Source organism: Rhinoraja longicauda, chromosome 6 (genome assembly GCF_053455715.1).
Source record: "Rhinoraja longicauda isolate Sanriku21f chromosome 6, sRhiLon1.1, whole genome shotgun sequence".
Taxonomy (NCBI): domain Eukaryota; kingdom Metazoa; phylum Chordata; class Chondrichthyes; order Rajiformes; family Arhynchobatidae; genus Rhinoraja; species Rhinoraja longicauda.
Window position 1 is genome coordinate 10,061,296 of NC_135958.1, and position 12,611 is coordinate 10,073,906.

The 12,611-nt window shown below is 47.0% G+C and overlaps 1 protein-coding gene across 1 annotated transcript in view; it reads left to right on the forward strand.

The window, feature by feature from the left end:
* vps35 (VPS35 retromer complex component) overlaps positions 1 to 11,801 on the forward strand; it is a 44,817-nt gene extending 33,016 nt beyond the window's left edge. Inside the window, exons 16-17 of the mRNA XM_078400445.1 lie at positions 7,762 to 7,905; positions 8,809 to 11,801. Of these exons, the coding sequence (XP_078256571.1) occupies positions 7,762 to 7,905; positions 8,809 to 8,988 (324 nt within the window). The 3' untranslated portion in view covers positions 8,989 to 11,801. The remainder of the gene's footprint in view (positions 1 to 7,761; positions 7,906 to 8,808) is intronic.
* The last annotated feature ends 810 nt before the right edge of the window (positions 11,802 to 12,611 follow it).

Sequence of the window (12,611 nt, forward strand, 5' to 3'; positions counted from 1 at the left end):
TTGGGCTGAAAGGCCTGTTTCCACATTGTATCATTCTGACTCTCTATGAGCATATCTTTCAGTAGAAATATTGTGTCCAGTGGTTTTGCCTACAAATTGCAATCTGAATTTGAAAAATTACTTTTGTAGCATGTTGCAATTGTAGATTTCAGCATTTTCTGTTGATTAATATCAAGCTAGCAGGCTGTAGTTCCACATTTTCTTCTGCCTTGAATTATTATCTTTAGATTTACTAGCTTCCAGCTTATATATTCACAACCTTGGCAGTTACATTTTTTAAAAGTGCAGGCTATTTGTCCAGGGGATTTGTTAGTTTTTGAGTTCCATTAATTTCTCCGGGATTTCCTCTACTTTAGTTATTTCAAGACATATCCCCATGAGACTGCAATTTCCTTATCTAGAAACCTTTATGTGCAACAGTAGAAAAAATGTTTAAAGTATAGGCTGTTTATTCTGCATGAAGTTTTTCTGTCTGGTATGATCTTTACAAATCTTTTTAGCTATCAGCATGATTATGGTTAATTTATATTTTATCAATATTTTGGTGATACTTCTGCTTGCTTCTAAAACTCCAACTGTCTATCCTGTCAATGTTATACGGTTTTATTTCATTATTATTCATCTCTTTGATTTGCTCCGGATAGATCACCTTTCTAATGTATTTATTCTTTGGTCTAATGTTTGTTTGTTTAACATAAAATTTATCTTTATGTTCATTTAAATAAAGTTTATCGTTCTTTCAATGAATGTTACAAAGTATTTCATGTGATTGCCGTAATCTTTACATTTAATTTTCTAACCTGCCTTGACACACCTTTTCTATATCTGTTTACGGAATGTGGGTATCACTGATGTTACAGATTTGTTGTATTTTCCTCATTTCCCCTTGAACCAAGGAAGCTGTCAAAGACTTCTCAACAATAGTGGGTCTGTAGTTGCACAAAGACAAAATTAAAGTTGACAGAATGTGACAGGTGACAGTACATGGATAGGACAGGTTTGGAGGGATAGAAACATAGACATAGAAACATAGACAATAGGTGCAGGAGTAGGCCATTCGGCCCTTAGAGCCAGCACCGCCATTCATTATGATCATGGCTGATCATCCAAAATCAGTACCCCTTTCCGGCTTTTTCCCCATATTCCTTGATTCCCTTAGCCCCAAGAACTACATCTAACTCTCTTGAAAACATCCAGTGAATTGGCCTCCACTGCCTTCTGTGGCAGAAAATTGCACAGATTCACAAATTTTTGGGTGAAAAAGTTTTTCCTCATCTCAGTCCTAAATGGCTTACCCCTTATTCTTAAACTGTGACCCCTGGTTCTGGGCTCCCCCAACATCGGAAATATTTTTCCTGCATCTACCCTGCCCAATCCTCTAAGAATTTAATATGTTTCTTGTAGCGCGTCGATAAAGGCAAGGAGCCAGGTATTTCGGGAAGGTATATTTTATTGTATCGTGGGTCTCAGACGGGTCTAGTCTGCCGGAATGGCTTGGCGCCCAAACCTTGTCCTTATATACCCGAGTCCAGGACCGCCTCCCGGGACTGGTCCATTCCCGTGCCGAGGGGTCGGTAGTAGTATGGCCCGACCCTTGGGAGCCGCCACAGTACCCCCCTCCAGATCCGGAGGCACGAAACGCACTGGTGGTCGCACAACCCGACCGGACCGCGTACGGTAATCGGTCGACAGAGGGGCCGGCGGAGGCACAGTTGGAGGGACAGGCAGTGGGACCCGCAAAGGGGGGCGACCTCGTGGCCGAGGCTGGGCCACCCGCACCGGTTGGTCGATGTCTAAGTGGGCCGGCTTCAGGCGGTCAATTGACACGGCCTCTGGCCGGCCCCCCATGTCCAAAACAAAGGTTGTCTGTCCGTGCTCCAGCACCCGGTACGGGCCTTCATACGGCCTCTGGAGTGGCGCCTGGTGGGCGTCACGGCGCAGGAACACAAAGGCGCAGTCCTGGAGGGCCGATGGCACGTAAGGGCGGAATGTCCCATGGCGGGACGTCGGCACGGGTGCGAGCTTGCCAACTCGCTCTCGGAGGCGATGTAGGGTGGATGAGGGCGGTTCCTCTCGCCCCGGCAACGAGGGCACGAACTCCCCGGGCACCGTGAGCGGTGACCCGTATACGAGCTCCGCTGAGGATGAAGCCAGGTCTTCCTTGGGGGCAGTCCGGATGCCCAGCAAAACCCATGGCAGCTCGTCCATCCAGTCGGGGCCGGCGAGTCGCGCCTTCAGCGCTGCCTTCAGCTGCCGGTGGAACCTCTCCACCAAGCCGTTTGCCTGCGGGTGATAGGCCGTGGTGTGGTGCAGCCGCACGCCCAACAGGTGGGCCATGGCCGACCACAGCTCGGAGGTGAACTGTGGCCCCCGGTCCGATGAGATGACCACCGGCACACCAAAGCGAGCAATCCAGTGCGCGGCCAACGCACGAGCGCATGTGGCTGCAGACGTATCAGCCAGTGGTATGGCCTCCGGCCACCGCGTGAAGCGGTCCACCACCGTGAAGAGGTGGGTGATGCCCCGGGACGGCGGGAGCGGGCCCACAATGTCCACGTGCAGGTGGTCGAAACGGCGGCAGGGTAGACCGATCCCTTGGAGTGGCGCCCGGACGTGGCGTTGAATTTTTGACGTCTGGCACGGAATGAAGGTGCGGGCCCATTGGCCAACCTGCTTGCGCAGACCATGCCACATGAACCGCGCAGCTACCAATGAGATCGTTGCCCGGATGGATGGGTGAGCCAGCCCGTGGACCACGTCGAACACCCTCCTGCGCCACGCGGCCGGGACGATGGGGCGCGGCTGACCTGCCGACACATCGCAAAGTATCGTCGTCGCTCCGGGGCCGAGGGGAACATCCTCAAGGCGGAGGCCAGAGATGGCAGTCCGGTAGGCGGGCATCTCCCCGTCCGTTAGTTGGGCCTCCGCCAGGGCAGAATAATCAATGCCGGGTGCCACTTCTAACACGGCATTGATGGCGGGGCGAGACAATGCGTCGGCCACCCGGTTTTCCTTCCCCTCGATAAAGCGGATGGAGGTGGTGAATTCTGATATGTAGGCCAACTGGCGCTGCTGTCGGGCGGACCATGGGTCGGAGACCTTTGCCAGGGCGAAAGTGAGCGGCTTGTGGTCCGTGTAAGCGGTGAACGGGCGGCCCTCCAGAAAATAGCGGAAGTGACGAACGGCCAGGTACAGGGCGAGGAGCTCGCGGTCGAAAGCGTTGTACTTCTTCTGGGCGTTGTCGAGGTGCCGGCTGAAGAAGGCCAGGGGGCGCCAACCCCCGTCCGTGAGTTGCTCCAGTACGGCACCAACCGCCAACTCTGAGGCATCCACCGTAAGGGCTGTCGGGGCATCCTCCCGTGGGTGAACAAGCAGCACAGCCCGAGCCAGGGCCTCCTTCGCGCATCAAAGGCTGTTACGGCCTCGTCTGTCCACACGACGGTCTTACGCTTGCCCGCCAGCAGCTCGTATAGCGGCCGCATGATGTGGGCCGCGGATGGCAGGAACCGGTGATAAAATGCCACCATGCCGACGAACTCCTGCAGGCCACGCACCGAGGACGGACGGGGAAACCGGCGGATGGCGTCTACTTTGTCCGGCAGGGGAACCGCTCCTTGCGAGGACACACGGTGGCCGAGAAAGTCGATTGTGGCCACGCCAAAGCGGCACTTGGCGAGGTTTATGGCCAACCCGTGTTCGCTGAGCCGCTGGAAAAGCTGCCGGAGGTGGGCACAGTGCTCCTGCCGCGAGCGGCTGGCTACCAACATGTCGTCAAGGTAGACAAATAGGAAATCCAGCCCGCGACACACGCCGTTCATTAACCGCTGAAATGACTGCGCGGCGTTCTTGAGGCCGAACGGCATCCGTACGAACTCGTAGAGTCCGAACGGCGTGATGATTGCCGTCTTGGGTACATCCTCCGGGTGGACCGGGATCTGGTTGTAACCTCGCACCAGATCCACCTTTGAAAATATCGTGGCCCCAGCCAAATGGGCGTTGAAGTCCTGGATGTGGGGCACGGGGTATCGGTCCTCGGCGGTAGCGACGTTCAGCCGCCGATAATCCCCGCAAGGCCTCCAGCCCCCGTTTGCCTTGGGGACCATGTGGAGTGGAGATGCCCATGGGCTGTTGGAAGGGCGGACGATCCCCAAGGACTCCATCGTGCGGAACTCCTGTCGTGCCAGGCGTAGTTTCTCAGGCGGGAGTCGGCGTGCTCGTGCGTGGAGGGGTGGGCCGGTAGTTGTGATATAATGGTACACCCCATGCTTGGGGGTCGACGACCGGAATTGCGGGGCCATAATATCCGGAAAGTCCGCCAGCACCCGAGCGAAATGGGAGTCCACGGACGACAGCGGGCGTATAATGGGGTCATTCAGCCGCAACGCGATGGGCTCCATCGTGGCGGAGTGGACCAAGCGCTGCTGCCTGACGTCCACGAGGAGAGAATGAGCCCGCAGAAAGTCGGCCCCGAGCAACGGCTGGGAGACGTCGGCGATCGTAAACAGCCACGTAAAATGACTGGCGCCGAAAACGATGTGGACCGTGCGGACGCCATATGTCTGAATAATGCTCCCATTTGCCGCGGTGAGGATGGGCCCCCGCTTCCCAGAACGAATGTCCAGCGGCGAAGGGGGCAGGACGCTCAGCTCCGCCCCGGTATCCACGAGGAAGCGGCTCCCGGACCGCCGATCCCAGGCGAAGAGGCGGTGAATCTGGCCGGCCGCTGCAGGGACTATTGGTGGCCGGCCCCGGCGTTTCCCGGAAACGTGCACGGCTGGCGGCATTGTCGGGCTGCCGCACCCCAGCGCTGGTGGTAATAACACCAGTACCTCTTGCTGGTGCTGGCTGGAGCCTGCTGATGTGGGACTGCAGGTGCACGACCCGCAATGGCCACCGGGGGCGATCTCGCAGGCCTCCGAGACGTAGCTGTCACTCCTTCCACAGCTCCCCCGCCCGACCGGAGAAAATCGGGCGCTTCTCGAGTGACGTTTAGCGCACTGACATCATCACGGCGCGCCGCGCACAGCGCGTCCGCGCGCCTGCCGAGGGCCCGGGTGTCTTCAAAGGAGGCGTCTGTGAGCTGCAGGCGAATGTCGGCCGGCAGCAGGTGCAGGTACGTATATTCAAACATCAGGCACGGTCTGTGCCCGTCGAGCAGCGCGACCATCTCCTTCAGGAGGCTAGATGGGCGCCGGTCACCGAGGCCTGGCATGTGGAGGAGCCTTTCGGCCCGCTCCATTCGGGTTAGCCCGTAGGTTTGGAGCAGCAGCTCCTTAAGGGCTTTATATTTATCGTGGGCCGGTGGGTCCTGGAGGAACTCCGTTACCTCTTCGGCCGTGTCCTGGTCAAGGGCTCCCACCAGGTGGAAAAACCGGGTGTTATCCACTGTGATGCCCTGCAGCTGGAACTGGGCCTCCGCTTGGTAAAACCAAACGCGAGCCCGGGTGGTCCAGAAGGTCGGGAGCTTGATTCCTACCGCGTCGACAGCTGGGGCCTGGTCGGCCTGCGAGCCGGACGGGCGGTCGGATTCTGCTTTTCTGTCCATCCTAATGAATGGACCGTCGAGGTCACCAATGTAGCGCGTCGATAAAGGCAAGGAGCCAGGTATTTCGGGAAGGTATATTTTATTGTATCGTGGGTCTCAGACGGGTCTAGTCTGCCGGAATGGCTTGGCGCCCAAACCTTGTCCTTATATACCTGAGTCCAGGACCGCCTCCCGGGACTGGTCCATTCCCGTGCCGAGGGGTCGGTAGTAGTATGGCCCGACCCTTGGGAGCCGCCACATTCTATAAGATCCCCTCTCATCCTTCTAAATTCCAGCGAATACAAGCCCAGTCGACCCATTCTTTCATCATACATTAGTCCCGCCATCCCAGGAATTAACCTGATGAACCTACGCTGCGCTCCCTCAATAGCAATAATGTCCTTCCTCAAATTAGGACACCCAAATTGCACACAATATTCCAGGTGCGGTTTTATCAGAGCCCGGTATAACTGCAGTAGGACCTCCTTGCTCCTAAACTCAAAACCTCTCATAATGAAGGCCAACATGTAATTGGCCTTCTTCACGGGCTGCTGTGCCTGCATGTTTCCTTTCAGTGACTGATGTACAAGCACACCCAGGTATAGTTGCACCTACCCTTCTCCTAATCTGACACCATTCAAATAATAATCTGCCTTTCTGTACTTGCCACCAAAGTGAATAACCTCACATTTATCCACATTATACTGCATCTGCCATGCTTCTGCCCACTCACCCAACCCATCCAAGACACCCTGCAGCCTCATAGCATCCTCCTCGCAGCTCACTCTGCCACCCAGCTTTGTGTCATCCGCAAACTTAGAGATGTTGCATTTAATTCCCTCGTCTAAATTGTTAATATTTATTGGACCAGATGCATGCAGGTGGGACTAGTGTAGCTGGGACATGGTGGCTGGTGTCGACAAGTTGGGCCGTAGGGCCTGTTTCCACACTGTATCACGCTGACTCTGGGAATTCCTGTCCTGAAGGGCATTAGTGAATCCGATGGTTCTCTACAACAATCCCAGTAGTTTCATGATTACTATTACTAAGACTAGCACTTTAATGTTCCCCTGCAGCCATGGTGGGATTCAAACTTGTCCCTGAATCAGTGGTCTGAGGCTCTGATGGCTGGTCAGATGACAGTTCACCCTCATACCTATGTAATGGCTTTATTGAAGTCTGCTCTGGACTTGAGCATATCTTGGTAAAATTTATAGAATATAATTCTTTGAAGATCTATGATTTACAAACCCTAAAAGTATTTTTAATTAACCCTGTCACATGACACAATTTACACCTCTATTTGTTAATTGGCTGAAGAACAGACCTGGACTGAAATGTCACCTTTGTTCTCCAGAAATGCTGCCAAACCCGCTGTGTTACTCCAGCACTTTCTGTCTTTGGTAAACCAGCATCTGGTAACAATTTAGGTTATGCTTTGTTCAAGGGGAAAAGTTTGCATGAGATGCTTCATCTCAATTATTGTCCAATTACATAGGATTGGATGAGCCATATTTGTCAACATAACAAGAGTCAATGCTCTGAAAACTGGTATTTTTAATCCAAATTCAACTTGGAATCAGCAATATTGAGACAGTGCCATTACAGTTGCCTAAATATTATTGATCATCTGAAATTAAATTCTGAAATAGAAATTTATCATGATCAAGCTGAAACAAATAGTAGTACAATGACATAGCAATAGAACAGCTCCAGCAATCTCTACTCCATTCTGTTCTCAAACATCATCTGTGACGTGTGGGTCAGTAGGTTAATTCAACCCTGACAATTATCCTTGGTGCACAGGATGAGTAATGTAATCTGAGGGGAAGTTGATGGGAATGTGATGAGAATAAAATGGGATTGGTATGGAGGTGGTGTAACTGGGTGCTTGACTGTTGCCTTGTTCCATTGTTCCATACTTGTTCCATTGAACTTTGCCTCATAATGATCAGTTGTAGTGTGTTAATTATTTTTGGTTAAAAAGATACAGGTGCTCCTCAGCTTCCGATGGGGTTCCGTTCCGGGAAACCCATCGGAAACAGAAAGTATTGTAAGTCGAAATGCATTGAATATGCGCGATTATGTGGCCGGAAGCGAGCGGCGGGTCGCTGGCGTTTGCACCATTGCAAAGTCGAACTATCGCAAGTTGAAACATCATAAGCCGGGGAGCACCTGTGGTTTAAACTTTAAATTAACATTGAATTATTACCATATTTTCCACTTTCCCCTCAAAGATCCATGATGGCAAGAGAGTGATGGAATGCCTGAAGAAGGCTTTGAAGATAGCAAATCAGTGCATGGATCCATCATTACAAGTACAGCTGTTCACTGAAATCCTTAATCGATATATATATTTTTATGAGAAAGAAAATGAGGCGGTAAGCTTAAATCTATTTAATCTAAATACTTACTTGTCTTATTGCTACTTGGTGCAGAAAAAAAGTCAGGTCTTCTGGATCGTTGCTGTAATAAGTCATGTTGACTTGGGTACAAATATTTTATTATAGGTCTAATCAGTTAATCTAACTCATCGGGTGACATTGTATTTGTTGGAATATATTAGAGACTGGAAATTTGGGAACCAAATATATATTGATGTTGCCAACATTTTCTCATGATATGTGTGACATCCAGAGAGATGGGTTGTATGCGAGGTTGAACACTGGCTCGATTTGAAGAGCACCAAGACTCGTTGGTCTCATTGTGGTTAAATGGTCAGATTGGGTTATATGAAATTAGTTAGTGCAGGAAATGGAGTTTGTGTTTGACCAATTGGACCTTCTGCAGCATCAAAACATCTGCAAAATCTAACATCTCATTCTCTCTACACCACCCCATGCCATCCATCTTTCTGCAGCCTTTGATACTGTTAACTTTCCCATCCCACATCAAGATTGACTACCAGCATCCAATACAGCAGAGGTGTCTTTGCGCCTACCCATTTCCAGGGCATTGATCAAATCCACGCTTGTCCATAGCCGGCAATCTCCAGGATTCATTCATTCCATCCTATTCTGCATGTTTGGTCACTTATGGAAACTTCAAAGGATCAGCTTAGGGCTATTTCCTCTGCTCTAAGCAATACCATCCAAAGGGATGGATGGTGTCCTGTTTCAATATGCTTTGTGCATCTGTGTTATGTAGACTAGGAAAATCTGTACTTTTTAAACCAGGTGTGGGGATTGCTGGTTGGTGCAGACTCAGTGGGCTGAAGGGCCTGTTTCCGCGCTGTATCTCAAAACTAAACTAAAGTCGACTTTTTCAAACAAACTTTATTGCAGGTGACAATTCAAGTCTTAAATCAGCTTATTCAAAAAATAAGGGAAGATCTTCCAAACTTGGAATCCAGTGAAGAAACGGAACAAATTAACAAACACTTTCACAACACACTGGAGCACCTGCGCGTGCGGAGGGAATCGCCTGAGGCCGACGGACCAATTTATGAAGGTCTCGTGTTGTAACTTAGCGCCACATCAAATTATAGATTCCAGAAAACAAAGTTAAATCTCTATCACACCTCCTTCTCTGTCGTAGATGGTTATGGAATGTGCCTTTTAGACATGCCAAGACAATAGGATTGCCATTGAATTGTATCATATTATTTTCTATCTATTGACCAGTACTGTCGCGGAAGAATTTAACTAGTGAAAACTTCAAAATATTTCAAGATGTGATTAAAGGATATTTTATCTTTCATGACATGATTAGTTCCTGTCCATTTCCATTTGAACAAAGATTAATCACGATGACTAAATTGATCTTTTAATTTTTTTTATTACAATTCAGTTGCAAAATCTCTTTGGCTGAATTCCTGAACATTGCCTAAGAATCTAAGTAAACCTGCACTATTCACTAAGTTTTTTCCCCACTTTATTTCAAAGCCAACACTGAAGTGGGATATTTACACAAGCAAAATGTTTCCTCGTATTCAGATTACTTGGATGGAGCAGTAAATGTTTGTTAAGGAACTAAGTTTATGGATTAGATCATATGAATGTGGTTAATTGGCACAGTGATTAAAAGAGTGGAAAAGATCTGGAAAGAATTAAAAATTGTAACTTTTACAAAATGAAAAACGTCACCCGTCTGAATCGAAAAACACAAAAATCAGATTGTAAGTGTTATAAGCAAGTTTCTTTTGTTGACTTAATTAGTAAATGATCCTTCATAACATATTGATGTCGCTGTTTTCTTTAGAAGCAGGGAGTTTATAATCACACTAAAATACTATTTGTTGACCTTCCTTATAATCTTTTAACACAATTGTTGCAACATTTTCCTACTTTACAAAATATGTTGTAATATACAAAATAATTTATCCAATCAAATCGATGCACTGGAACTAGGATAAAATTCTTAAACTGTATCATTAAAACAGGTTGTATTTTTGTGTTCTGTTGTGTAAATGCAGTTGAACAGCTTCACATTGAAATGAAGACCGTTTTAAGTTTTGGGCAAGGAGACATGCTTTTGATGAAGTTTTCAAGTCTGGTTCATTGTATCTTACTTTTTGTTCATCTCCTTTACAACATTTAAAATGAATAAAATAATCTGGGAATGGAGAGTCCCAAAGTTCAGCATCTTTATCCAATAGTGTTTTCACTATATGAACCATCTTTTTTTAAACTGGATCACAAGTAAATTCCTACTTTTTAAACTGTGGCTCCATTGACTCGGGTAAAACATCAGGCAATGAATGGTTTTGGATCCAGTTTGCAATCAATAGACTCTGATGTGAATACAAATGTTTGGAGTTCATTTGAGAAAGGAGTGTTTGATTGCAATGCCTCAAGTTGCTTACCCTGCAAAACATACACTATGGCCATTGATGCCCTTTGTGGGTGGCATTGAAAGAGTTGACAGGGATGAAGGAAGGGGAAATTATAACTTTAAACAAAAGAATCCAAACTGTTAAAACCAGTAAGGTTCGATGTCACAGTCATGATAAAGTCTTAATCTGGAAGGTACTGACTTTCTAATTCAACATTGAATGGAATTGAATACAAATAGTTTCTATAGATTTGAGAAAGCTAATGGAAAAAAAATCCAACAATCAAACTTTGGGCCAGGCAAATGTCCTTTTTTATTGATCTCAAGGACTTGAATGTGCAAACATTGTAGATATGTCACAGTGGTTGAATGCCTTAGTGGTTGAATCATGCTACAGGAAATATCAATCTGACCAAATTATACAAAGCCCAAATGCAATTCTTTTGACCGATTTGTTTTATGCTAGCAGATGCATGATTCTGTTTCTGGTTACTGTGATAGGCAGTTATTTTGTATATGGTGGTGCCTAATTTCATGTACATTTGTTTTTATAGGTACCTTTCTTTGTAGAAATTCATAACTGCCAATTGTTTCTATTTGTCCTCATTATGGTTTGTCACCCAATAGAAAAGGGGACCTGCTTAGTGATTATGGCATAAAAGCAAACTGCACACCACTCTTTAAACAAAACTCAAAGTAAAGCAAAATTTCCCCTATTGAATATGCTAAATGTTTTCACTATGTAGATAAGAAATGTGTTTCAGCATTTTACATCTTTAAGAAGCTACCAGATAAATCGCCTCCAATTGAACAAGGAGATACATCGATAGACTCTTAAATTCTCAAACCAGGGTAATTCACATGTTTGAACATAAAGAACAATTTTCTTTTTCTTTTAAAGCTTTCCAATTGTCTGTAAGTCTACAAATGGCACACTTTTAGTAGTATCTGCCTTGTATTACACAGCAGCCACATGGGTGATCTAGGGTGAAAACTAAATGCATTTTAAGGATAGGAAAGTCTTGATTAGCAGGATCAGAAGAACTCCATGAATCGCACTGCTTTTGGTGAGTTCATGACCTAATATGTGTTCTTCCTAAATTTGTTGGTCAATTTCCTTAATCTATGTTGAAACTCTTGCATTGTCTATTTTAGATATTGATATTGCTTCTTCCCTAGAATGCTTACTCTTTATATTCTGCTATAGGTATAGTTGTAGTGTTGAATTCTATAGTAGTTATAAAACTCTATTCTAAAATTAGGCACATTGCATACTTCATATAAAATCTTGAGCTGCTAAATTGATTAAAAAGGTTGTGTTCCCTGTATTCAGATGTATTTGTATACATGTATCCTTGCAACTGAGCATGTATTCATTTCCCACTAGAGAAATGAAATATACCTTTGGAAATCACTGTAACATACTTGTAAGCTTTATAATTCCTTTGTAAATTAACTGAAGTATTATGGTCAATGTATTCAACAAAAGCTATTAAAATGCTTGACCAAGTACTGAATGTGTACTGTTTTTGCTTGAAATGTTGTCAGGATACAATAAAAAATCTTGCTAACATCTTTTGGAAGGCAGATTAAATTAGGGAATTGGTATGCAAAAGGTGTGGGAAGAAACCCATGCAGTCACAGGAAGAATGTGCAAACTCCATTCAAACAGCACCTGAGGTCGGGGTCTCTGGTGCCGTGAGGCAGCAGCTGTGTTACTGTGCTGCCCCTACTGTAAATTATGCCTCGGCGTAGATCAGTTCCAAAAGAGTCAAAGGGGTGTCGCAGGCATGAGACACAAGTTAGGGATCTACAGTGATATAGGGAGAGGGAATGGGAGCGCTGGGAGCTGGCATGTGCCAATGGTCCCTTGTAATGCATCCTTATATCAATCGCAGACTTAAAAAAGGCATGCCCTGCACTGGGGTCTGTTTGATGCCAATACATCTTTCATCTGGTGCATGTATGTGCAGCTCACTTTCTAAAGGTACAGGAATGAGATAGGGAAAAGAAGATCCCACCATTAGCCATATCGTCCCATCTCCACCCTTATCTGCAGAGACGTTCCCTCCCCAACTCCTGCAGGAGATGCAACACCTGTCCCTATACCTCCTACCGTGACTCCGTCCAAGGGCTCCGACAGTCCTTTCAGGTGAGGTAGAGGTTCGAATGCACCTCCTCCAACCTCATATGCTGTTCCAGGTGTGGACTCTTATACATTGGTGAGACCAAGCGCAGGTTTAGTGAATGTCTGCTGAACACCCACTCAGTCCACCTGGGCCGTTGCGATCTGCTGGTTGCCAAACAGCTTAAC